General features: G+C 45.6%; 1 protein-coding gene across 2 annotated transcripts; it reads left to right on the top strand.

Moving 5' to 3' along the window:
- The first annotated feature begins 5,252 nt into the window (after window positions 1-5,252).
- Window positions 5,253-24,096, top strand: lmnb1 (lamin B1). 2 transcript variants are annotated; one of them, XM_036528686.1, is made up of 12 exons: window positions 5,253-5,407; window positions 5,582-5,953; window positions 14,981-15,137; window positions 15,473-15,598; window positions 16,182-16,352; window positions 17,119-17,244; window positions 18,366-18,586; window positions 19,076-19,301; window positions 20,454-20,558; window positions 21,253-21,372; window positions 21,979-22,095; window positions 23,550-24,096. In XM_036528686.1, exons 2-12 carry the CDS (start codon window positions 5,589-5,591, stop codon window positions 23,589-23,591), a joined length of 1,776 nt encoding a protein of 591 aa, XP_036384579.1. In that variant the 5' UTR covers window positions 5,253-5,407; window positions 5,582-5,588; the 3' UTR covers window positions 23,592-24,096. The 2 variants fall into 2 exon arrangements, with proteins under 2 accessions (XP_036384579.1, XP_036384578.1); XM_036528685.1 differs by having other exon boundaries at window positions 5,253-5,953.
- Window positions 24,097-25,240: the final 1,144 nt, after the last annotated feature.

The raw sequence follows: 25,240 nt of genomic DNA, 5'->3' as shown, positions 1-25,240 counted from the left end.
TATATCCCATATTTCTGTGTTCACTTCCATTGCACTGAAATGATTTTTAAAACTTATTTAAAAAAACATCCTGCGTTGAGATGGTAACAGGATTCACTAGTGTTAAAAAAGCCATTCCGCTTCAATGAATTACATTTTTGTCACAAAGCGAAAGAAACGGAGAGAGAGAACCAACAAGGGAGACAACATCGAGCACTGTTCCAGCTCTCCTCTGCCTGTCCAAGGCCGTCTTGAGCTACTTGGAGCATGCACCCCCCTCTTGTATATTTAGCACTGAGGTGGCAAAAGAAAGGAAGGAACTGAACTCTGTAACAGCAAAGCAGTAGCAATGACAGGGTACAAGGCGATTCTTCAGTAAAATCACAGGACGGGGAGGGGCTTCAAACTGCAGGACAGGCACACCAGAAAAAATTATGGCTAAAAAGGGCACGGACGGTTGTGTTTGCTGAACGCTTTGACCCACCCATCCTACAAACTGAACGCTACAAGGTCAGAGGATTCTTCCCTGACATCTTGATCATTTGCAAAACAGCGAGCAGATCAAAATCTGGACACATTACACTCGTGGCCAAGATCTGAGGGAACTACAGATCTTAATCTGGATTAAACCTGATTTTTTTTTTTTTTATCTAGTGCTTTGGTGGACTATACCCCACCCCCCCTCCCATTTATGATAGAATAGTGTGAGGAATGCAGGGCACTCGTGGAATTTTTTTTCCATGTGAATTTCCCCAGGAGTGCATGCGTTTTAGACAGATGGGTGACAAATTTGAACTGTAAACGTGGCCAGGGTGCCAGAAGTGTGAAACTGAAATCCATAAACCCTGAAACTCTGTGTTCTGTCACTGACACGGACAGTTATGAATGGTTTTCACCGCATAATCATGCCTCACGTTCCGGAACGGCAAGCGACAGCCTTCTGTGGGATCCGCAGGGAGAAACGGCAGTGTGGGTTTCTCTTTCCTTTTGATACTGTGTTGTTTTTCAAACAAAGAGTGCAGGTGGAGTGATTTGAATACTACATTTCCTGTGGTCTCCTACATTAAGCACACATCAATACCTTGTTTCTTTATCAAAGCATGCTCTCTCTCCCATCTCTGTTTAGGGGGAACCAGAGTCAATACTAGGAAGCGGTGCCATTTGAATTTGACTTTGTGTTGTCTGTTTGTATTGGCTTTTGTGTCTGACCATAACCATAACAGCTCTGCTTTGACAGCATATTCCTCGCATCATGGATTTTGTTGCTGCACTAGAAAACATATTTTCACTTTCGTTTGCATGTCAAGCTTTTGAGCGGGTGGAGGATTTTTTTTTGTGGATATCTTTTTAAAAACTGGAAATGTGGAAGTGTAGATGAAATACAAATGATCTGGTAAAGGTAATGCATTTAATTTTTTACAACAGTGCATTCAGGGTTGCTTTCATCTGCCCTATTTTCAAGCTTTTACATATATTTACATTAAACTTTGTATTCAAGGCAAACTAAGTAATAGGTTTCTATCAGGTTCCCACAACTTTCAGCATGTTAGTATGTGACTGTATTAAGTGCAACTGTGACTGTATTAATCTAAAATAGCTACATTGTCTATAAAAAATGTAAGAAAATACTATGAGAGAAATCTCTTCTGTATATATTTATGGTGACAGGAAAATAATCCGTTGAGCAGAGAATTTATGGCTGCTCCCCGGGGTAGTTTCTGCAAATGATGGGTGAGAGTCTGAAGCATGTGGGAGGGAAGCCACACCGCTGCCAAACGCCAGTGGATTCCTGCACTGAACCCAAACAAGCATCATGCCTCTCACCACTTCCCTGCTGCGTGTTTATTTGCTGGTTGAACTAGTTCCATGGCTTTTTATAGGTGGAAAAAAAATTCACTGGAAGGGAGATTTACCTCTCTACTTTGGTTAAATGCACACAACATGGTATCGCTGTGACCTTATCGAATGCACCTTTGCTCTCTAGGTGTCTCTGGGTAAGAGCGTCTGTCAAGTGATGAAATGGATTCTGGGCACGAGTAATTTAACACCAAATTTTCTTTGACAAAATTGCTCAATATAAAAGGAGCATTCCCTAAAAGGCACATCAGCCTGGAGACTGACGTGGGAATCAACTAATCCAAGATCAGCGCAAAGACTGCCTCTTATATTACAATCCACAGTGAGAGGTACTCTACGCCTCCTCTGTAAGGAAAGAAACACTGATCCAAACCTACAAGCAGTAGATGTATGTGAGTAAAACACTGGAGTGTGAACCCTACTAGTTCTCCCAGGACAAGACAGAGAGGGCTGGTTTTACGGGGAAGGTCCTGGTGAGGCACACCTAGACTTGCATGTGGCCTCATCGAGTAATAATTTAATCCTAGGGAGAATAATTTCTGAGTGCTTCTATGCTTTTAAATGGTAAGGCAGCCCTCCCAATATGCCATCTGATTCTCCCCCTCTAATTACAGGGACTGGAACAGGCCAAGAGGACAAACTAAGCACAAGCTTCAGGAAAGGCCTCCTTTTGCTCCTCCTGGTGGAATGAACCACTCCAGCTGGCCCTTGTCACCTGGCCCCCCAGCTTCTGATAAGCATCGCCTGCCTGTCCCAGTGCCCGGCCAACATGCCACAGAAGACCACACACAACCTTCATATGTGACCTCAAGGAGACAATGAGGTCCTCCAGCTTTTGCCCAACATCTAGAGATTGCCTTATGGACCTTTAACTTTAAATACTGACCATCATTAATGACATTCTTATCCAGGGTATCTTGCAGTTGTATAGTGAACGGTTGTTCAGTTGTAGTTGATTACCAAAGGGTACAACCACTGTGTTGTGCTTAGGGTATCCAGATGGAGCTGCCTGGGTGCTCTATTGAACTCCAGTAACCAGTGCCCTACCCTGCTGTCTTGCAGCAGCTCCCCCAGACAGCTCAGAACTGGGTCTCTTGAAGTGCAGCCATACTATACCTAACCATGTACTCAATGCAGCTGTTGTGCTTTGGGAAGACTTTCTTATGTCGCAATGCTGCTCAGTTGTACTCCATCACACACTCTTGAAGTCCTGTCTTGTACGGCTGCACCATTCTTAGAAGGGTGGTATTCCACAACCGGACATAGATATGAAAATACTCTCTCATTTATCCCTTATGGTATTTTTAATAATACATTTATTTAAACGCTTTTTTGGATTGCTGCCCACCAATGGCTCATGTGGAAATTCTGCTCAGGCAGTGCACAGGGGTGTATTTGAATACGTGCGTAGCCCTCATGGACTACACAGCCCCCATCCCTGAAGCAGTGCAGTGGAGTGATAACACGCAGCCTATTGAAGTGTGTAGTGGGCCTAATTGCATCTATTGGGACAGGGTCAAGCCTAAGGGTCCTTCTTGGCTGCCTTGATATTGGGCCATTGACCCCAGGCACAACACCAAAGCCCCTACCAGCAACCTGCACAACTTGTTTAAGAGTCATCGCTATGCTGTAACCCCGCCCCCAGGCTAAAGCATGATTGGCTGTTCACTTTGTTCCTTTGCATCCCAGTCTACTGCTTTGCAGAGACCAATGCCCAAAGAAGGTGAGTCACGTGGAAGGGCATTGTTTTCCATGCATCTGCACATCTGACTTGGGGGGGGGGGGGGGGGGGGGGATATTATTACACGGATTAGGGCTGGCGGGTGCGCTCCAGGTAAGTCAGTCCAGAGCTGTGCTGACACGTTCAATGCAGCATTCCCTGATGTATCACTGCTACCTGTGTTTCGGAGATGATCCGTCAAATCCTCGTGTCACACCTTTCCTGACCTGAGCAGCTTTTCTTGAAATAAAAGCATTACACTGATCTCTGCATTCAGGGTTTAAGTTGTAGTCATCACAGCTAATTGCAATTAATAGTTTACTGATGCACCATTGTGACACTTTACCTATCACACGTACAGTCACGTGATGAAAGAAGCCATGCATCCTGCCCTCTCCAATGGAATTACACACCTCGCGCAGGGACCGGGGCTGGTTCCTTTGCGCGAACAGCAAAATGCAAATTTTATCTTTTATTTTGGTTATGAAGGCAGTGACTAAACAAATAGGATGTCACAAATCCTCTGTGTCATATTTTCACTGTAAGTTCATTTCTGGTCATCGCACTTGGTTAAACATACACAAACACAACAGAAATCTGGAAAAATTGGAATTGAGCTGGCTCCAGTGGTGGTATTTAGGTATCATATCAATTACAGATTGCAAATAAAAATGCTTAAACATTCCACTTTTACCATATTTCCAACTTTTAACTGAATTTTTTTTAACCTTTATGTTATGAATACTGAATGTGTTTTACTGTGTAAGCGACGTTTTTGTGACCTGGTATGCTTGGAAAACGAGCAGCAGAAACACTCCTGTTATTGCTATTGGTTAACGCCATGCAATTGCACCAAGTCATTTCTTATTCGTAAACGCGGATGACTACTTTTCCTAGAATGTTTTTTTTTTTACAGTCAATGATTCTCAAAATGTGACAAATCTCAGAAGCAAACTTTTTCATTTTGTAAGGGTCATCTTAAGGTGTACTAACTGATCTCTACAATGTAGTTTACTCATTGTTTAACGTGCTGGTGATTTTGCTCCAGTATAGCATCTCTTTTCGGTGATATCACTCGTCTCTCTGCCTCACGTAGAGGTGTAGCTGGTCACTGCGGTCAAGTTCACCATATGGCGAGAAGACCCTGACCCAGCATACCGTGGCGGTTGCGACTCGGGGAGGCTTTGCTGTTTTTAAGCCCCTCACACCCCACACTTAATCCCTGTTTAAAGGTTCCATCGACGAATTGTCCATCCAATTAAGAGCATATTTATTGCAATAAGTGGTCATGAAAGACAATATATAATTATAATCAATTATTCTAATTATTTACTACACAAAGTAAATACACCATGGCATTCCATATCAGTGCTAACATTTTGAACATTTGCAGTGTTTCAAATTACGAAATTATGTAACCAGGACCAACTGGTAACTCTCAACCAAAAAACAGTAACAAGCACGACGACGTATAAACAAATAAAAAAGACAAAGTATCTTCTTTGACAAATTCCACGTGTGGTGGTAATTTTGGCGCAATACATGATGCATTCTTCTTCTATTTTGAATTTTGTCTCGAATGCTCGGGTTGAAAGGACGCGTTTCGTTACATTCCGTCATTGGTCTCTCGTGGTCACGTTGCTGTTACATAGTCATGAGCGGCCATATTAGTCAAACCTTTTCTTTCATTCGGTTGGAAGACAAAGTGAGCGGCGCCTGCATGAGCTTTGCGGCTTTCTTGTCTTTTTCTTAGCATTTTCCTAGTTTGCAGTTGCTAGCTTTGCGCTGTATTATTTGCGATTATTTTTTTCCCCTGTAACCGATTGAACCAGGACCCCCCTCTCCGCTGAGGTAGCTTAGATATATTTAGCTAACATCTCGTCTTACCGCACAAAATTTATCCAGTCCTCGCCTTAATTTACCCACAATACTACAAGTGGGAATTTTAAATTATTTTATTTTCTATTTAGGCCAGCGCAGGATTTCTTGGAAATAGCATTTTGCTTCTTTGAATTTGCATTTTAGCGTTACAATGGCGACTGCAACTTCGACTCCGGCCGGCCAAAGAATAAGCACCCGCTCCACTGCCGCGAGCACTCCATTGAGCCCCACGAGGATATCCAGGTTGCAGGAGAAAGAGGAGCTGAGCAACTTGAACGACCGCCTGGCCGTTTACATCGACAAGGTCCGGAGCCTCGAGTCCGAGAACAGCGTCCTCCACCTGCAGATATCCGAGAAGGAAGAAGTGAGGAGCCGGGAGCTCACCGGCTTGAAATCACTGTACGAGACGGAGCTGGCCGACACCAGGAGATCCCTTGATGACACTGCAAAGGAGCGCGCCAGGCTGCAGATCGAACTGGGGAAGCTCAAGACCGAGCATGAACAGTTACTGCAAAAGTAAGTTCTGCCATGTGCTTCAGCGTGCATATCATCTGTGCTAAATTAATGATGTCGCGTTAAAACTGCCTAGTTTTAATCCTGATCTGTTTGGGTTTATTCGGGTTTATGGAGTTGTCTCCATATCGTGCGGAAATTGATACACTTCGCCCATGTCCATTCTGAAATAGGTTTTCCCAAGTAATGTATTGAATCTCTGCTCCTACGTATATTTCAACGTTGAGTGAGTGTTTGGAGAAACTTAAGGAAGTTTTCGCTGGCGCTGTTTTATCAATAAGGATTTTCACTTCGGTGGCCGCCACTTTAATTAAACCACGCACCGCTTGCAGTGCGAATATTTGCCATCATTGTCTAGCAATTCTTCGCGCAAGTTTGTATATGGTGCGGTGGACTTTCTGTAGCTTCCGAGATTGTCCTTGTGCCACACCTTTTTGATAGTGAGGGGGAGGGGCATGCACCTTCATTCCTGTCCGTTTCAATGGAATCTAAAGCTGTCGTTACGCTACTTTTGAAATCCGAGCCGGTCAGGTCCGCGTCGTGCGTGCTGGCGCACCCACGGCGCAACTGCAAATAAACAGCTCTCGGTTTTGAACGGGTCCGGTTGCGTGAGCGAGTGACCAAATCTAAATAATAGGGAAGTCGGTTGTGGTTATGAAAAGTGACTTTGGTCATATGTGGAAGTGTGGGAGGGGACACGGTTTGAATGGTTAGAGGAAACGCCTTCCGTCTCTCCAGCCTATCACACTTTTATCGACTGGGAATTTTACAGCCCCCCCTACACAGGATTGTGGTTTTCAATGGCTTTCGTTTTCGTAGAAGTGTGTTGTTGAATTCTCTGTCCATAGCTTTAACTGTAAAGATATAACACATGCAGAATAGACCCCAGACTCTTAGGGATTAACTGTCCTTATAAGGGAAAATATCGACTGGATTTCTGCTGCCAAGCTGCAAGGCCGTTTTGTTATTCTAAGAAAGGGTTTGGTCACGTAGCCTTTCCTCCGCTGACTTCCTATTGCGTTGTATGGGTTTAAAATCCTGGAAAGAAAAAAGCTCCTGCACCCACCCTGTGAGGTGGACACGTCTAGGTCTTTGAATGATACCCTTTAAAATGGTGCACCAGGAATGGGCTACTGTTGATTGCTCCATTCCTGTTGTAGTATGTATTTGTCCTTAAGTTTGCCGCAACAAACTTATAAGCGGAAACGGATCGCACAAGAGACGGTTCCATAGAAAGTTTGCATATAATCTGGAGTTGAAACACCCATCAGATGTTGCCATTTAATCCCACAGTGTCGTTCTTCCCCCTAACTGTTATCTTGATAATCACGTTGTCTCACAAAAGGACCGTAGCCTAGTACATGCCTCTCCGCGTGTCTTATGTTTTCTCCCTGGCGTCGGTTCGCAGTGTGATTTCAGAGGGAATCGTGCGAGGAATGTGCGGGTGAGGCCCTGAAAGAGAGTTTAGTCACATGAGATGATCGTGAACCACCAGCATCCCACGGCACTCAGGGACTCCTGAACTCTAATTTATACAGATTTTTTTTCTTTATTTCATGACAAGGTGAAGGGGTTCTGTTTATAACACATCAAAATACATAGTTATTTGATGGTTTTGTCGTGTTCGTGTGTAATTTCGTTAAGAATATCTCATGAATTGATGCAAATTAAACATTTTCTGTATTCTAAAGCCTTCTTTCACAAGGTCAGTTACTAGATTTACAGTCAGACCTCTTTGAAGTTGCTTCTAAACCACATTGTCTGGATTTTGTCCTATGACGGGTACTGTGCCTAATATTTTACATTTACAGTTAGCAGTTCCTTTTGTTTCAATTGACTTACCAAAAATGTATATATGTATATTTACATGCATACACTTTAATGCAGCTACTTTATTCAGCAAGCATCAAAAGCAGTTTTTCATCCAATTTTATGCAGCTATCAGTCACATTATAGTTACAGAAAATGCAATACATTACTTGTCTCGGATGGTTTGCAATCTGCAACTTCTTGTTAGCTCAAGCATGCAGTGTTTACCCAAACATGTTCATGCAGTTGGTTTGCAAACTATGTTACTCAGTTTGCTGTGCTAAACAGTCTTGCGTAGTGATGAAATGACGTAGCCTGGATGATTAGTGTCTGCTTGAGTATTCATTGCTAATTGAAGGAAGTATCTTAAACCAGCTGTCACCGGTCCCCATGAGATTCATCAGTATGGAGACAAAAAGAATGATGTGAAAAAGAAAATATTTCATTTTGAAGAAGCGTCCATGTTTTATGAGTTTAAGTTCACATTTCTTAGGATCCAAAACATTCAGACCCCGCCCTCAGTTGGAATAGAAACCATTTGTGATATTGCATAATCTGGCAAATAGTCACACACTCTCACACTGCTTCCAGGCACCAGTATGCAAACTCTTACCAGATGGGTCCCTAACCTCCAGTGAACTGTATATTTCTTAGACAGGTTATGCACAGCGGTGTGAATGGATGCAACGGGACTGCGGGTAGAGATGTGTTGCTGTTTTTAATACTTGTCATCCCAGGTTTGAGGGTTTAAATCAAGCCTGTTTCTCATAGGGGCCTGTAGCCTTACAGTCTAATCCTCAGCTTTGAGGGACATCTGAAATGTTTGCATTGTATGGGCCGGAATGTGTAGTGTTTAAATTAGCGATGTAAATAAAAGCGAGAAATGTATTCAGCCTACTCATTTTAAATGTTAAGGATTTCCTGTTTCATCACTAGTAAAAACAGAGTTCACTGTGTCGGACATAATTCACTTAAAGATAATTCACCCTTTCTTTCTAGTTTATCAGTAGCATAACAACAACATCATGGTGTTGCAGGCTCCCCAGGAGAATATTGCATATGTGTTTTTATTTCCCACCGAGATCCCTGCTAATGTGAACCACACCACCACAAAACTAAAAAGCTTGTGTAACATGACTCTTTTTAAGCCCATTGACTTTTGATTGGCTGTCCCCTCTTGCTCTGTACCAAGTGCATGTTCCTTACACGAGTAACACTGCTAAACTAACTAAACCAGATTTCCTTAATTGTCTTTAAAGGAAGGGAGGGGGAGACCCTCTGACTGACATAGGTGTGTGATTCCACTGGAACTTTGCTTGGGCAGAGCTGCTGCATACTACCCACTAGCAATAATATTATCCATAGTAGTAAACGTAAAGCCACTTTTTGGATTCATTTGGATTTAAGCTTGTGAAACTGAAAAACGCATTCTTTTCTCACTTTTTAAAATGTGTTTTTCTTGGGCGTTACTGGATAGGCAGGTTAGATGCTTGACTGAATGTGTGGATATTTGCTACCATCACCAGTCTAAGTATGGTACAACCTGCAAATGGCATTAAAGCCGATGTTTCCCCATGCAAGGAGCAGTATTGCTCACCACTGGTCACTGAGGTGTGGAACCAAGATCAAAGATGGGGTTCAGACATGAAGTATCGACAAGGTAGGGTGAACCCCTCAGCAGCAGAACAGGAGCAGGATTAAATGGAATGGGGCAAATAAAATGTTTTGGAGGGGGAGTAAGGGGTGCAGGTCAGAGAACATGGAACGAACAAAGCTCTGCTCACATCCGAGTCAGACGTGCCCGGTCGAGACCTCCCCCCTCATCTCCCATATGTGAGGTTTATTGGAGTCTCATGTCTGGTGATTAGAGGGTTGAAGTCACCAGAGTCACAGTAATTGGCTCAGCAGCAGCGAGTTGGGGGAAAACAAACAATTTACGACCTATGTTTTCTAGCTGTTAAAGGGAGGATTTGGAGGAGTCTATGAGCACATGATGGCTGGGGTTTTTGAAGGTGGGAGAGGGTAATCATGGGGTTGTAACATGCCTGTTCATACACCTACACAATGATAAGTCAGAGTACTGGTGCATAAGTCCATCTTTAATGCCAAATTTTAAATTCATGGTAAAACCTGCCAAATGGTTGTGCCAGTACTCGTTCATAAATGAGAATGGTGACCTGCAGTACATTCCTTTAAAGAAACTCAAGCAAGCAAATATTGCTTTTCTGTGGACTTTTTTGAGTTTTGTGACCTTTTTTTTTTCCACTAAATGATGTCATGGGTAAATGAGGCCATTTAGAGTAAAGTGTAGTCAGTATTTCCATAAATGCCCAAAGCAGGCAAGCTCACGGGACTGTGATGCAGCCGTTTATCTTTGCACAGCTATGCATATATTTGCCCTTTATTGCCTTTGGCTTGTTCAGTCTTGAGCTGCGGCCAGAAAACGTGGGAAATACCTTGTTGTCGTTGAGGGGTGAATGAGATGCAGATACATAATGGTTCCTAATAAATGAATGCTTTTTGTACAGTAGTGTGTTACCACCTGAGAAGAAGAACCCTGAAGCACGTTGTTAAACTGGCAGGACAGTGTTTTTGTTCGTTTTTTTTGCTTCCGTTTTCTGCAGAAGCGTGCGAGTTGGCATAAAGGCTGATTCAGTGCACCGTGTGAGCAGCTACACGCCTGAGCCTTGGCACAGTGGCAGGACTAGCCAAGGCCGTGAAAAGGCTGGTCTGTTTTTGCCTGAGGGGGGAAACTTGTGGCCATCCGTTTTGATTGACTGAAGCAGCGAGACGCTGCTCATACACCTGTTCGCAGAGTTGAATGGAACAGATGCTCTTTATTTGTGATGCTTCTGCCTTCAGCACGTGTGTTTAAGCCCAGGAACTCAAATCGACACCCCCCCCAGCCACCACTCAGCCCAGATGCTGTGGAGCCGTTGCATGGGTGATCCTTTTTGGGGTGGCCGGGTGGGGGCGGGGGGCGCCTGTTGTTTTTATTCAAAACCAGCAGCCTGTTTTGAATCCGAGGAAACTGACTCCTTCTCGTGCCGTGACAGCGATAACGGTGATGGATGACTATCGCAGTGGTGTTGGTGCAAAATTGCGAATGCCGATCTCAGCATGTTCATAAAGTAGTGCTGACTTGACGTTTTCAGGCTGACCTGGACGGTGAAGATGAACATAACCGGAGTTAACCCCACCCCCCACCCCATTGTGGTGTGTTTATAATTGTGCCAGAATAAGCAGCGGTTGTGAGTCTGTCTCTCTCATGGCTGACCTGTAGACAGTGTTTAATGAAATGTTGATGGAAATTGTCCATTCGGTGCAGTAAACCATGGCTGCTAAGTAGCCTGCTGCGTTCGAGCCAGCCCTGCAGCTGCGAACGTAACGTAATGAAGGGGACTTGTGGGAAGTGTGGCATTTGGGTTTGCATGTTTAACAGCGGTGTCCTTCTTCTGGTAAGCAGTCAAAACTAAAACTGTGTGCTTAGACCTCAACTGGTAGTCAGTAGCTACTTATAGAGAGTGGACTTGTTGTCTTGCAGAATGAACCATCCGTAGTTTTTACTAATCTGAATCAACATTGCCTTAAGCAGGTAGACTGTTTTATGAACTACTTAGAAGGTTTGTCAAAGTAAAGTGGGTTGTTAGTCCCATGTTGAAAGTTGCAGGCTATAGGTCTCTGTAGAATATAATGGCTTCCTGGTGCAGTTTTGAGTGACGGCACAGCTGTGGGTTTGCTGATGTATTGCTCCCCATTGAGGCAGCTGTTGGACTAGTTTCTCGCAGGAAAAGCGTCCTTTTGTGTGGCTTAGCCTTTCCCCTCTCTGGCCATCACAGGGTGTCCATCATGGGCAAAGAAAAGTCACTGGTGGCGGGGGAAAGCACACACACAATTAAATTACGCTGTTGTCCCTCTCGGCCACCCCTCTCTGTCCACATGTTCATTCGTTGTACGTAAGGGATGGTGTGCATCATTCAAATTTGCAGTCATTTGTGTCCAGCGAGGTTTAGTTTACATTGCATTACATTATTCATTTAGCAGACATTACATTCAATCATCCAGAGTCACTTCCTGCACAATAGAACATAAGTGTATCCATTCAAGCAGAATGAGCAACAGTGTCAGACCAGGCTAACAACACTCCTGTCCAACAACACAACAGTTCAAATTATAAAAAAAATACTGGTTGCACATGAAAGAGGATTTTGAGCCAAAGCTCTGTTTGAGCTCAGCCAGCAGTTCCCAGTGCTGCTACGCCCCCTGGCCGTCCCTCCCCCCCTCCAAATCAATGTTTTTCCCCCAGACGTGTGTGAAATGCCAGGCATACCAGAGGCATTCCACGCATAGAGCACCTCACCTAGGCACCGCTGGGACCCGCCCTCACCTCTCAGGGCCTCAGGCTGGGGGGGTTCCACCGCCCCCGCCCCCTGCCTGTCCAAAAATGAGCCACCGCCTCTCCAACGGACTTTCAGTACAGCAGGCCAAGGGAAAAATGTTTTTAACATGGTCTTAATCTTTGAGTACAGTTTGATTCATTGTGCCTGATTAGCATTTCCTTTAAGCATCATTAGATTCTTAGATTCTCAGGAGGAAGAAAAAAATGTAGTAATGTGCAGGGGACGTTTTTGTTTTGTTTTTCAAATTGTCTAGGAATGTGTCTGGGTCCCATATTGTGAGCGGCTTGGCTCTGAAGCGCTCACCCGTGCATAATGGGTGCCCTTGCGATCACTTGCATGTGTTTTTGTGCTACCCGCATGACTTGTATGTGATGAAAAGTTCAGTCTTGCAGCGCTTTGCTGGCGTTGGGAGGGTCGGCCACCCGAGAAGAGGCAGTGGTGTTTGATCTGAGTGATTGTGTAGTTTATCCGAGCTTCACTCGGACGTCCGTTTGATTTCATCTGAAATTAACACACCCTTATTTGGGCCATCTGTGGGCTGAATGACAATTTTTACTCATCTTTCATTTTCAGTTTGCTAAACTGCAGATGACCAAAAAGGCAGAACGACTCGTGTTTGTCAGGAGAGAAAATCACTCCCTTTTGGATGCACGAGTCGCTCCCTGCACCCCCAGAGAGGGGGGTTGTGGTCGCACGTGCAAGTGGGGGTGACTGCACACCCCCCAACCACACCGCGATCACTCCCCTTCTACCCCACACCCCCAACAGCTGCCGTGGCACCTCTCACTGCATGGAAAGGTGTCATTTCTCACACATATTTTACAAAGCAGAAGAATTTCACCCCCAGGACTCGTGTGTCGTTCTTGACTAATTGATCTCCTTATTCATCGTTACACGTTTTCCACCCGCTCTTACGCTCCCCTCTGTCAGCTCTGCACCCCCGCTCTCCAGAGACTGAACTCTGCGGCTATCTTGGTATTTCATTTTTTGAATTTTTTTTCCATCAAACCCAATAGAATGCTATTTCCTGTCCACAGATCCTCCTCCCAGGCATGACAGAGGGCCATTGTATGCAGGCAAATTCCTGGACCGCCTCGTGAAGGTCCTCATTTTTCGTTGTGATAAATTTCAGATCATCAGTCCACTATGGGTGTGGTTGTTTTTACACACTACATATTTGCACGTTTACGCTGCATCTTTAGTGGCTAACATCACCCTTCATATCTGAGGTTTTATTTAGGCACTCTTAAATAAGCTGTCTCAGAAAATACCCGAATTTAGCCATTTTGTTCAGTTTTTGTATTCTTGGTATGTTATTGATACGATGACATGGCTAAAATATTTATTGTAACAATGACATAGGACACTTGTTGAATGGATTTTTTTTTTTTTTTTAGAATTTCACTGAAAGCTCTTTTTTTCAGAAGTTGTGTAAATGTAGGGTGACTAATGTATTTCATACTATTCAAGAGTAAAAGGACTGTTATTATTCCTTTGAAACTCTTGTTTGTCAGTAGTTTATCCCATGTCTGTCTGAACCAATCACTTATTGACTTTCTAACTATATTCTAGGTGAATGAGTGCATTTATCAGTTTTTAATTTTATTCTGATCTTATTCTGTACCTTTACTGGAGTTGACTCCTAAAGAAACAACTATTTATTTGTGCATGCAAACTGAGACTAACACACAGCACTGAAAGGCAGGGTTTCCAGATAATGGCTGGAGTCACACAGTCCAGATCTTCCAGCAATCTAGAAGATGAACGGTCAAGGAAAGGTTAATTGGTCTGGTTAAGATCAATCAATTGGTTTAGTGCCTGGCTGCAGCAAATCCTACAAAAATCGCAGTGATTTCAATAATTGAATATCTTCAGATCAGAACTTGTGCCAATATGCTGTTTGAGGGTTCTACAGTTCAATGTGTAGCTTGACAAAGTTTGTCACATCTAAATCATGGAATTTGAATTTGCTTAAACTGAGAAATTTAGCTGGCTCAAAGCAGCCGAGATTAAATTTAGGGCTGTTTTGACTAAAACTAAGCAGGGCTGAATGACAAAGTTGAATAAATCTAATGCAATTCAGTCATTTACATTTAGGACTGAATAAAAAAAAGTGGTGGTGAAATGAACACTTGCAAAATGATTGCAGTTATATAATTAAATAAGGCTTCTTGTACACATTCCTGTTATGCAAGCCTATTTCTATCTTGTAGTTACTCCTTCGCCCCCACCTGCCCACTCACTGGCAGAATGAGAGCTCGGTGTGCTCTCAGAACGGCTCGGTGTGCTGAATCGTCTGCCCTGCGTCTTTCCACTGTAATCCTGATGCAATCAGTATGAGTCATTGTTTTTTTTACACTCATTTGGGTGTTATAGATGTAATCTGCCAATTGTATTTTAATCATGATAAGAGTTCCTCAGACAAGGGATCTACCTGTGTGCTTCTTGCCACAGAACAATTCCCGGTGTAGTTAGTCTGGGTTGTCCTTGCACAAAGTTCACACTGATAGCTGTGTGTAATTGTCACCCTCCCACTGCAGCTCCTATCACCAGGAATGTGTTGCATGCATTTTTATGTTTGTGCCTTTTCTCGACTCGCAGTCTGATTGGCCCTGGTGTATCACATGGTATAACTTTACACCAATCGGTTGACAGTTTGCAGTGCAAGTGATCAGAAAAGTAACACGCCCATCCCTGTAAATGTGTGGCCAAGGCTCGGTCCAGCGCCCGATATTTGGGGAGTCCTCTATTCCTGCACGTTTCTCCCCGTCCTCTTCACTGAACACTGCCTCTCCCTCTCTCCCTCTCTCCCTCTTCCCAGCTACGCGAAGAAGGATGCCGACTTAGCTGGGACCCAGGCCCGGCTGAAGGACATGGAGGCTGCCCTGAACAACAAGGAGGCCGTCCTGGCCACCGCACTGTCCGAGAAGAGTTCCCTGGAGGCCAGCGTGGTGGACCTACAGCAGCAGATCCATGAGGTACAGACCCCTCCATCAGAATGCGTGCCACACACACTCTCATCCTGGAGAGGATGAGCTAAGCATTTCCATGTACAATTAATAAAAAAAGTTTATACACCTAGTTTGAACTAAAATGAAATAATTGATTTAACTCAACTTTGGAGCAGAATTCTGTTCTGGCTGGAGAAAGCAGCCCCTATTCATTCATTCAGTCGTATACCCGCATGAATTGAAATGAGCAAGTCAGCCTGTCTCACCAGCAGAGGGCGCTGTGGCTCTTTGCGGTTCTGGTCGCAGTGTGGAGCGGTCAGTGAGTGCATGTAAGGCATGCGGCGGCTTTTTCCTCCCCACAGCTGGATGCAGGCCTGGCCTCGGCCAAGAAGCAGCTGGGCGAGGAGACCCTGCTGCGGGTGGACCTGGAGAACCGCTGCCAGAGCCTTGCCGAGGAGCTGGAGTTCAGAAAGCACATGTTCGAGGAGGTGAGCACCCCCTCCACACGCACCCACGCTGCAAACTTCACTTGCATAGCTGGATTTTTATCAGGTCTCCTCTCTGCGCCCAGGAATCGCAACTGACATTTGTATCGTTTAATAAAAAAAACAAAAAACAATTTGCTTCATGTTTTGTTAGGTTTGGCTCAAAGCTTTTAGATAAACTGCAGAACAATGACACTGTCTTCCCACAATACCCTTTAGTGTTCAGTATACCCCTCGGTTTGTTTGAAGCTGATTGATGAAATTTATTGTAATGAGAATGGATTTTTTTCCCCCCCTTCCCTGGGGGTAGATTTCACAGTGTGGAGCTGCATGTCTTTCACGGTTGGGGTGACTGTGTCTGTGTGTGTTTGGGGAGGGGGACGGGTGTTCTGACCGGAAATAGACCCAGTCAGTCAGTATCTCCCCCCTCATCATGCCCTCAGAGTACGTCTCTCTGTCTCTCTGTCCTGCTGACCGACGCTCATGTCTCCTCTGTCAGCGTCCCATTGGCTGTTGACGTGCTGTGTCGGTTATGTGGCGTGTGCCCTGTGCCCTAACGACCAAACCTCCTCCCCCACCCTCGCAGGAGATCAATGAGACCCGGCGCAGGCACGAGACCCGCCTGGTGGAGGTGGACTCGGGCCGGCAGATCGAGTACGAGTTCAAGCTGGCCCAGGCGCTGGCCGAGATGCGGCAGCAGCACGACGAGCAGGTCAAGCTCTACAAGGACGAGATGGAGCAGACCTACATGGCCAAGGTGAGGCCCCCAGACCGCTCAGCCAATCGGAGAGGCTGGTGTAAGGCCCTGGCCACTGAGCCAATCGCGGAGACCCTCCCGGGCAGTAGAATGGCAAATCCTAGCTCCAGTACTGTCTGTTCAGGGAAACGGTTAAATGAGGTTCTGGGCCTGTCTAACCTTAATGCTTTATCTTTAACCTTGAGTGGGGGAATTTAAGCCAAAAAAAGCTTCAGCAGTCCTATGAAATTAATATAAATGGTTAGGTGTTAGGAGCCGAAAATTTTCAGCCGTTAAGCTTGATGCTCAAAATTAAGGACTTCAGTGCATTGCATGTAGTTGGAATTGGGGTCTGAATGGTAATATTACAGCTTATTTTTGATAGAAATTCAATAGGTACTTGAAGTGAATTGACCTGAATGTGTGTAGCGAGGGCACAGAATGTTGAGTGTTCACTCTCTTGCTCAAGCATACGGCTATAAATGCTGACTTTGTTACCATATGCTAAACAATACAATGTAAACATTTCCTGGCATGTCTCCTGATCGCTTCATGGTGCTGAGTGCCATGAATATAACTGTAAATGTGTAAGTGGTCAGGACTTGCCACACACATGCCTAAAATGAAATGGTGTGAAAGTACTTGCACTCTGCGTGGTACACGATGCGCTTCCTGTCGGCGGGCGGTCAGGAAGCTTGCGTCTGTGTGACGGTGAGTTCCTCTTGGCAGTTTCTGTGTTCTGGGCTCTGTGTCACCGTGGCGCGCTCTGTTCTGGGCTCTCTCTCAGCTGGAGAACACCCGGCTGTCCTCGGAGATGAGCAGCTCGTCGGCCAGCATGGCGCGGGAGGAGCTGAAGGAGTCCCGGCTGCGGGTGGAGAGCCTGGCGGCCCAGCTGGGCGCCCTGCAGAAGGAGGTGAGGCAGGACCCCAGGATACTCTCTCACACTCTCACACACATTCATACATGCGCTCAAACACTCACACACTGACACTCACTCACACACATTTATACACGTGCACACGCACACACTCACACACATTTATACATGCGCTCACACACTGACACTCACTCACACACACATTTATACACGCGCACACTCACACTCTTTCACACTCACACTCTCTCTCACTCATCCATTTGCACATGCGTGCGCATACAAACACACACACTCCCTTATGCACACACAAACCCAGGCACAGAGGCTCGCGTATCCACATGGACACACACGCGCATAAATACATACACACAAAGCATAAACACATACAATTGCTTATACACACGGATACAAATAAGCATAAACAAACATACTCACTTTTCCTCATACATGCATAGACACACAGTCTCACTTGCTCACAGACACGCGTGTACTTGTTCACACACAGGCATGCATGAATTCACTCATCCACACAGATACACACACACACACACACACTCTCTCTCTTTCTCTCTGTCTTACTCACGCACTCTATTCATTCACTCCTGACCTATTCTGAAGGTGTGTCAATTTGTGTGTCTGACCCATCACAGCTCGTGATCAATGGCTTTGATTATGTCTTTCAACCTGGAGGCAAATGTCCTGCAATGATTAAGCCTGGGGGGGTTGTTGGAAGCTGACATCAGAAGTTGTGAATTTACAGAAGGAATAAGAGAACTGAAAACATTACATGCTTATTTCGCTTGGCAGACACCCTGGTGCAGGTTGACTTGCCAAGGTTATACTTCCATTTTTACTGTTAGATATTTACTGAAGCAGTTCACAAGGCCAGGGCAACAGGGGGCACCTGAGCAGTCAACCTGCCATGCTCGGGTTATAAGCTCAGCCTTAGCCAGGCCCTCTGCCTGGACGTGCTGAGAAAACTGGGAGCTTATTTACACCTTTTTACCTGCTCTGTCTTTACACACTAACTGGCATTCCTCATCGGCACAGTTCAGCAAGCGTGAACTCCAGGGAAGGTCTGACAGGGTGGGGGGGATGTATCCGGATGTTTGTGGAAATGGCTGTCGTAAAACGCCTGCTCGGTGGCGTTTCCGCAGACCCGCGGCTGGCAGGACCGGATCAACGAGCTGGAGGCGGCGCTGGCCCAGGAGAGGGACGCCAGCCGCCGGTCGCTGGCCGAGAAGGAGCGCGAGATCTCCGAGATCCGCACCAAGATGCAGCAGCAGCTGGACGAGTACGAGCAGCTGCTGGATGTCAAGCTGGCCCTGGACATGGAGATCAACGCCTACAGGAAGCTGCTGGAGGGAGAGGAGGAGAGGTGAGCTCAGCTGCGAGACGGACTGGCAGGACCTGACCAAAGATGCAGAATCTGTCTCTTCCTTTCTTTCCTCTCCTATTTTTCCTCATCTTCGCTCTCCTTTCATCTGCTCTTTCTTCTTTTTTCCTTCTTTCTTCTGTCCTCCCTTCTTTCCTCTTCTCTCATCCTTCCTCCTTTTCTTCATTCCTCTCATTTGTCCTCTTCTTCTCACCCCCCGTTTCCTCTCCTGCCCTCTTCTCTTCTCTCATCCTTCCTTCTCCTTTTTTTCTTCTTTCCTCTCCTTTCTTCTCTCTCCCCCCCTTTCCGCTTCTATCCTCTTTCCTCTCCTCTCCTGTTCTCTCTCCTCTCCTCTCTTTGGAGGCTCCATTCAGGAGGCGTAGACATTCTTAGATTACCTTTATACTCTTAAGGTTCTACTACAGTCGGTTGTCCCACTCTAACCCCCTGTGCCCCCCCCCCCCCCTTCCTGTCCTGTGCGCGTCCCTGCAGGCTGAAGCTCTCCCCCAGCCCCTCGTCCCGCGTCACCGTGTCCCGGGCCTCCTCCAGCCGCAGCGTACGCACCACGCGGGGCAAGCGCAAGCGCGTGGACGTGGAGGAGTCGGAGGCCAGCAGCTCCGTCAGCATCGCCCACTCCGCCTCCGCCACCGGCAATGTCTGCATCGACGAGCTGGACGTGGACGGGAAGTTTATCCGCCTGCACAACACCTCCGACCAGGTGCGTCCGCGCCGGGGCCATCTGTCTGAAAATCGCCCGACTCTGCCAGAGTGGGGCCACCTGTTGTAACAATTGGCTAACAGGTGCCTCCCCTCCCCCTCCAGAAACCAGTGGGAGGTGCCAGGGGTGGTTAACAAACTGGGTGGTAACCTCCAGGACATTACGCTACATTATTGTCAATTCAGATGCTCTTACCCAGAGTGACTTACATAGGCTACAGTTTCTACATGTTACCCATTTATACTGCTGGATATTTACTGGAGCCGTTCTGGGTTGAGTACCTTTCAGGGTACAGCAGTAGTGCCCCAGTGGGGAATCGAACCTGAAACCATTCTGTTATGAGCCCTGTTTCAACACTGCCACTACACTGGACAAGGACTGAAGACCAGTGCTCTGTCTGTTTCTTTCCTCTCCTGTACACGGCTTGCGTACAGCATAAAGGGCACCTGACTTTATTATTTTGGACCTTTATCTTCTGTCTAAAATACTTTCAGTTTGTCGTCGTCTTTAAATGCTGGGTGAATTTCACCTGATACTCAGCGCTGCGCTGAACAGATGAGCAGTCAGTGGTGCTCAGATGTGAGCGAGGTTAGAGGTATTGAAACAGATGGTGAACTGGGCAGTTCTTGAAAAGGGAATGGGGGGGGCGGGGGGCAACTTCTGTTTTCTGTTGTGGCTGGTGATGCAATAGTGCACTTGTAGGAAACTCGACTAGAATCTCATACACAACACATCTTGTGATGAAATCATTTCTTGGATGTAGCCACATATAAGGTTACGAGTACTATAGTGATAATTTGTTGCTCAAGACCCAGTGTCCTATGGCACACCTAATTTATATGTAGCTTTAGCCACTCGGCAGGTGGCTCCTGTTCACAGTTGGCAAAGGGAAGGTAGAAAGGTGCATATAACGTCACATCATCTACAGGTCATGCAGGAAATGGACTACAAGACAATCTGTCAACACATCATTGCTAGAATAACCAGTGCCATACTAACCAGTCATCTTTACAATGGAAAAAGTGCAGCAATCTCCTGCTGAAATATGCTGGGGGAATAGTAGGATTAAAGTCTCATCTGTGCTCCTGTGCGTGTGTGTCTGTCTCCAGAAAGTATGTAAGAAACATGGTCCATATGCTTGTCTCTCTGCAGGATCAGCCTATGGGCGGGTTTGAGATGACCAGAACCATTGGAGAGACCTCTGCCACCTACAAGTTTACACCCAAATATGTCCTGAAAGCAGGACAGAAAGTCACGGTATGATTCCGACGATACAGGGGCCATCCTAAAATGGCTTAGTTTGTCATGTTTACATTATTGAGTGGCCATTTTGGAACGGTAAACTAAGATTGTATTTCATTATAGTCAGTTGGCAGATGCTCTTATCCAGAGCAGCTTAGTTTTATCCACTTATACAGCTGGATATTAACCCAGGCAAATGTGGATTGAGTACCTTGCCCAAAGATGCATCAGCAGTGTCCCAGAGGGGAACTGAACCGGCAACCTTTTGGTTATGCATCCTGCTCTTTACCACTGAGCCACAGTGCTGCAGATAATAGAGATGATCACTGGTGGGGTAACAGCCCGTACCTTTGTCTTATTTCTGTTTGACATTAGGAAGCGGAAGAAAAATGAAGGAATTAATATTCAGCTGAGTAATATCACGCTGTAAGAAGGAACACAGAACATGTGACACCACAGACACACACACATACACACACACACACACACACACACACACACACACACACACACACACACACACACATATATACACACACACACACACACACACACACACACACACACACACACACACACATGCACGTACACGCACATGCACACACACAGAGGTTTCCACACACATGCACGTACACGCACATGCACACACACACACACGTACACAGACGCACACACAGGTAAGCTAACATGCACTCTGTGTCTTTGCCAGATCTGGGCCTCCAACGCTGGTGTTAGCTCCAGCCCCCCCACCGACCTCATCTGGAAGAACCAGAGCTCCTGGGGCACCGGAGAGGACATCAAGGTTGTGCTGCTGAACCCGCAGGGCGAGGTAAGTCTTCAGGAGGCCGGAGCCATGCAGCCAGTGTTGCCAGATTGGGCGGTTTTGAATTTGATTGTGTGGGTCAAAATTGGTTTGGTCGGGTGAACAAAATTTGGGCTGGTTTGGGACTGGAAACCATATGGAGGTGCAACACTCCAGTCCAGAAGGTGGCGGTAATGCACCTAAAAGCGGTTTGCCAACCGACGATAAACAACAGAAGAAGAGCACTTCTCTCTAGAAGAGCAAAGCTGAACAAAACTACAAATAAGGCTTATGTGGAAGCAACCTTATGTTGCCGGGGTTTTTGCTGTGGTGGTTGGCTGCTGATGCTGTTTGTCGCAATAGCATTTTTTTTAATGTATGCTTCGGCTGCCGGCATTGCTTTTAAGTATGGTGCAGTAAGTAATCGTGGCAGTTAAAATACTGAACTAAATATTGATCAAATATTTTGGGCGGTTTTGTGTGCGTTTTGGCGGGTTTTGAACAGTTTTTGGGCTGGAAACCACCAGCTGTATCTGGCAACACTGGGCAGCCTGCACTGGGGGGGTGCAACACCATCCTGTCTCCACTAGGGGGAGCTCCTGCACTGTCACTGCACGTTACTGTCTGTTTCAGGAGGTGGCTCAGAGGACCACTGTGTTCAAGACGGCCACAGAGGAAGAGCAGGGTGAGGAAGAGGAGGAGGAGGACGAGGGCGTGGAGGTCATTGAAGAAGATCTGTTTCACCAGCAGGTAAGATGCTTGGTGTGGGTGCTGACCCTAGATCAGTGGAAGTCATGTAGGAACTGGCATTGTGAATGTAAGTCGCTTTATAAGCGAATTGAGCTGAATGAAGTTTGGGTGATACTGTGGCAAAAGAAAAATTCCAGACTTATGCCACTCACCCTACAGGTGTATAAACGAGAAAGGAAAAGCAGCGTAGTCAGCTCCTCCATTCAAGTCCTTGTAATCTGTTAGGCAGCAGTAACCGTCACATTCTTGTCATTTAGCAGGTGCTCATCCAGAATAACTTGTACAATGCATGTAAAGGTGGCATGAAAAGTTGCACAAACAGGACACCACAAGCCACACATGAAGGAGCGTCAGCGCACTTGCATGTCAGCAAAGGCACAGGTTTATGATCACAGCGCTGCGTTTGGCAAAGCAACATGTACAACTTAAGGACTACACCATTCCGCATATAATGCTAACACACGTCACACGCGTGCAAACAAACCTCATACCCTGTTACATGAAACGCTAAAGTACACTTCCAGATATATAATTGCACTTAAGAGGGACATAAAAGATCGCGCTTGGGTGGGGTGATCAGTCGTTAGCTCATCCACGCTGAGGGGAACATGTTGGCGTCCTGAGCAGGTGTGTTCGGTGACGAGTGTGCCTGGGTCTCTGCTAACAGGCCACACACACCCACCACTGAGACACTTTGTCCATCTCGTCCAGCTGTGAGGAGCAGTGACATCGCCACTGCTGCCACAAACGCACGTCTTTGTTTCTCCCGTCGATGCGTCAGATGTGTGTGCGAATGAGAAACGCGAGGTTGGAAAGCACTAAAGTGCCTCTGCCCCAAGGAGGATGCCATTAAGCTAACAGCGCGCTAACAGCTAAGCGCGCTAACATTAAGCTAACAGCATGCGCTTGTCATTAGAGACGTGGCAGAGCGACGTGGATCTAGGGAGGGGAGTATGATGCAGCTGTTAGCACTGTTGGAGCAGTGTGCTAATGTACTGGTGAAATGCACAGCTATTCCAGGCCACTATACTCCTGTGTAGACTTGAAATTTCCTGTAATTTTCAGAGTGGGAAGGTGGCGTCAAATGTAGTGTGCTGGGCTAGAGCCGCACCTCTCGGGGTGTTGTAGCTACAGGTGGCCGGCAGTTGTGATTCATGCTGGATTTGCTTGCGCGGTGGAATCTGTGCTTAAACTAAATTTAATTTAATTTGGGGTCATTGTGATTCATTCCATTAATTCCGCCATGCTGTGCTTGCTCATTTTGCCGTTAGAATGTCTGCTCTTTTTATCCCCTGGCGCTCCATAAGACACCCTGTCTAATTGCATTTTACTAAATTGAAAATAATAACAGTTATGTTGATGTAGCCCTCTGTAATAAAGGGGCATTTGATCCCTCCAGATATAATTGAAGTTGATTGACAGAATGCCCCCCCCCCCCCCTTTTCTGTTTCCAGGGAGACCCACGTGCAGCCAAGCGAGGCTGTGCCATCATGTGACCTACCTCCCCCACACCTCCTTTACTCAACCAGTTTCAGCTGCCAACACAGAACTACACAACTATTTTTGTATCTTTTTTTTTTTTAGTTTGTATTATAAGCAACTTGTGTGACACTGTTTTTTTATTTTAACAGTTTAAAATGCAGATGATTGTAAACCACTTTGGAACATTGCTTTTGTGAAATAAAAAAAAAAACACTTTTTTTTTTTTTTTTTTAATGAATCAACTCTTGTGTGAACAGAGGTCAGTTAGTAGAGTAGCAGGGAAACTGAATTCATGACAGCAAGGCAGCTTGCAATGTAATTTACTCCCCCAGGTGCTGTGACTTTACTTTTTTATGTATAACATTTTTTTTTTTTTAAGATAGCATTTTAAAGCCTTTATAGTAAGCATTTTATAGTGGGTTTTTCTCTACAGGTAGTTGTTTAGATGGGCAGGGTACATACATTTGAATGTAGATGATACTTTTATGTAAGACCGAATAAAGTTTCAAATTTGAATAACTCGAATGCTTGTTTGTCTCCCTAATACACATCTTAAATGTAGTACATTGTACATAGTACATCATATGCTGTTCATCCTCCAGAGGGCAGTAGATCAAATCCCTCACCCTGAGGTCATCCCAAGAGGAAGTGAACTGCCATGCTCTATCTGAGCAGGAAGTGAGTGGCCAGGCGTCTGGCCCTGGGTGTTGGGGAAAGCATCCACTTCTGAATCTCCTCTCCTGTCAAAGTGGAGCTGGTGTGGATGAGGAATTCAGCAGTAGTTTTCAGTATCTGCCAGCTGGAAATGCTGTCCTCCTGTATACTCGGAATGCATGATTCCTCATTTTAATTTTCCACCATAAGCCTGCGAAAAAGGCGTGTGGTCAATTTCACTGAAATGAGCTTGTGCATTGTTCTGTAAAGACGGTTGATGCTTAAGGCCACGGAGTAGGGCACATCGGTCCGTTTTTCCGAAAACTTCATTACACGCCTTTTTGGCCTTTTGATAATTACCATTTACATAAACTGGATTTTAATAAAACAATGTTCAGAAAAGACCCATTCTATTGAAAGAGCATCTAAGACGAAGCTATTGATTTTGTCTTCTATACACGGACTAACTAAATTGGTTAATTGTGAAATTAGATCCTGTTGACTGTACTTTAACCTTTTGCCACCCGTTCCAGTCTGCAGCTGTCTAGACTTCGACATCAATGTTTCCTGGAACTGAAGTGTGTTCACAGTTCCCCCTAAGCTGATGACACATTAGGACCATTCAGAGTCCCTGCAGAACACAAGGTACAGAGAAGCATGTGTCTGACAGATTCCCTTTCGAAACTGCAGCATGCTTTCATCAGTGTTGTAAGAAAAAGCGCAGAGGTTCAGGCCTGCGCTTCTGAAAATAGATTGACTAGAGCAGTCACAAGAGCCAGGTCCAGAAACTTACCCATCAGCCTCGTGGAGCTTAAAATTTAATTGCAGAACAGACTAAATATGGGCCAGAAATAATTTCAAAGAGGCCATTTTTCTGAGGATGAGGATGTCTTTAATAAGGAGAAATCATTCATTAACCTCCTTCCCACTGTGTGCTTTGCTGTGATATTAAATTGTGAAAAGTTTTGGTAAGCTGTTAATGGTACATCTTTTTCTCAAAGCGATGTCA

Source organism: Megalops cyprinoides, chromosome 5, assembly GCF_013368585.1.
Source record: "Megalops cyprinoides isolate fMegCyp1 chromosome 5, fMegCyp1.pri, whole genome shotgun sequence".
NCBI classification, from domain to species: Eukaryota; Metazoa; Chordata; class Actinopteri; order Elopiformes; family Megalopidae; genus Megalops; species Megalops cyprinoides.
Note: the sequence above shows the minus strand (reverse complement) of the source record. Positions and strands in the feature narration are given on the sequence as shown.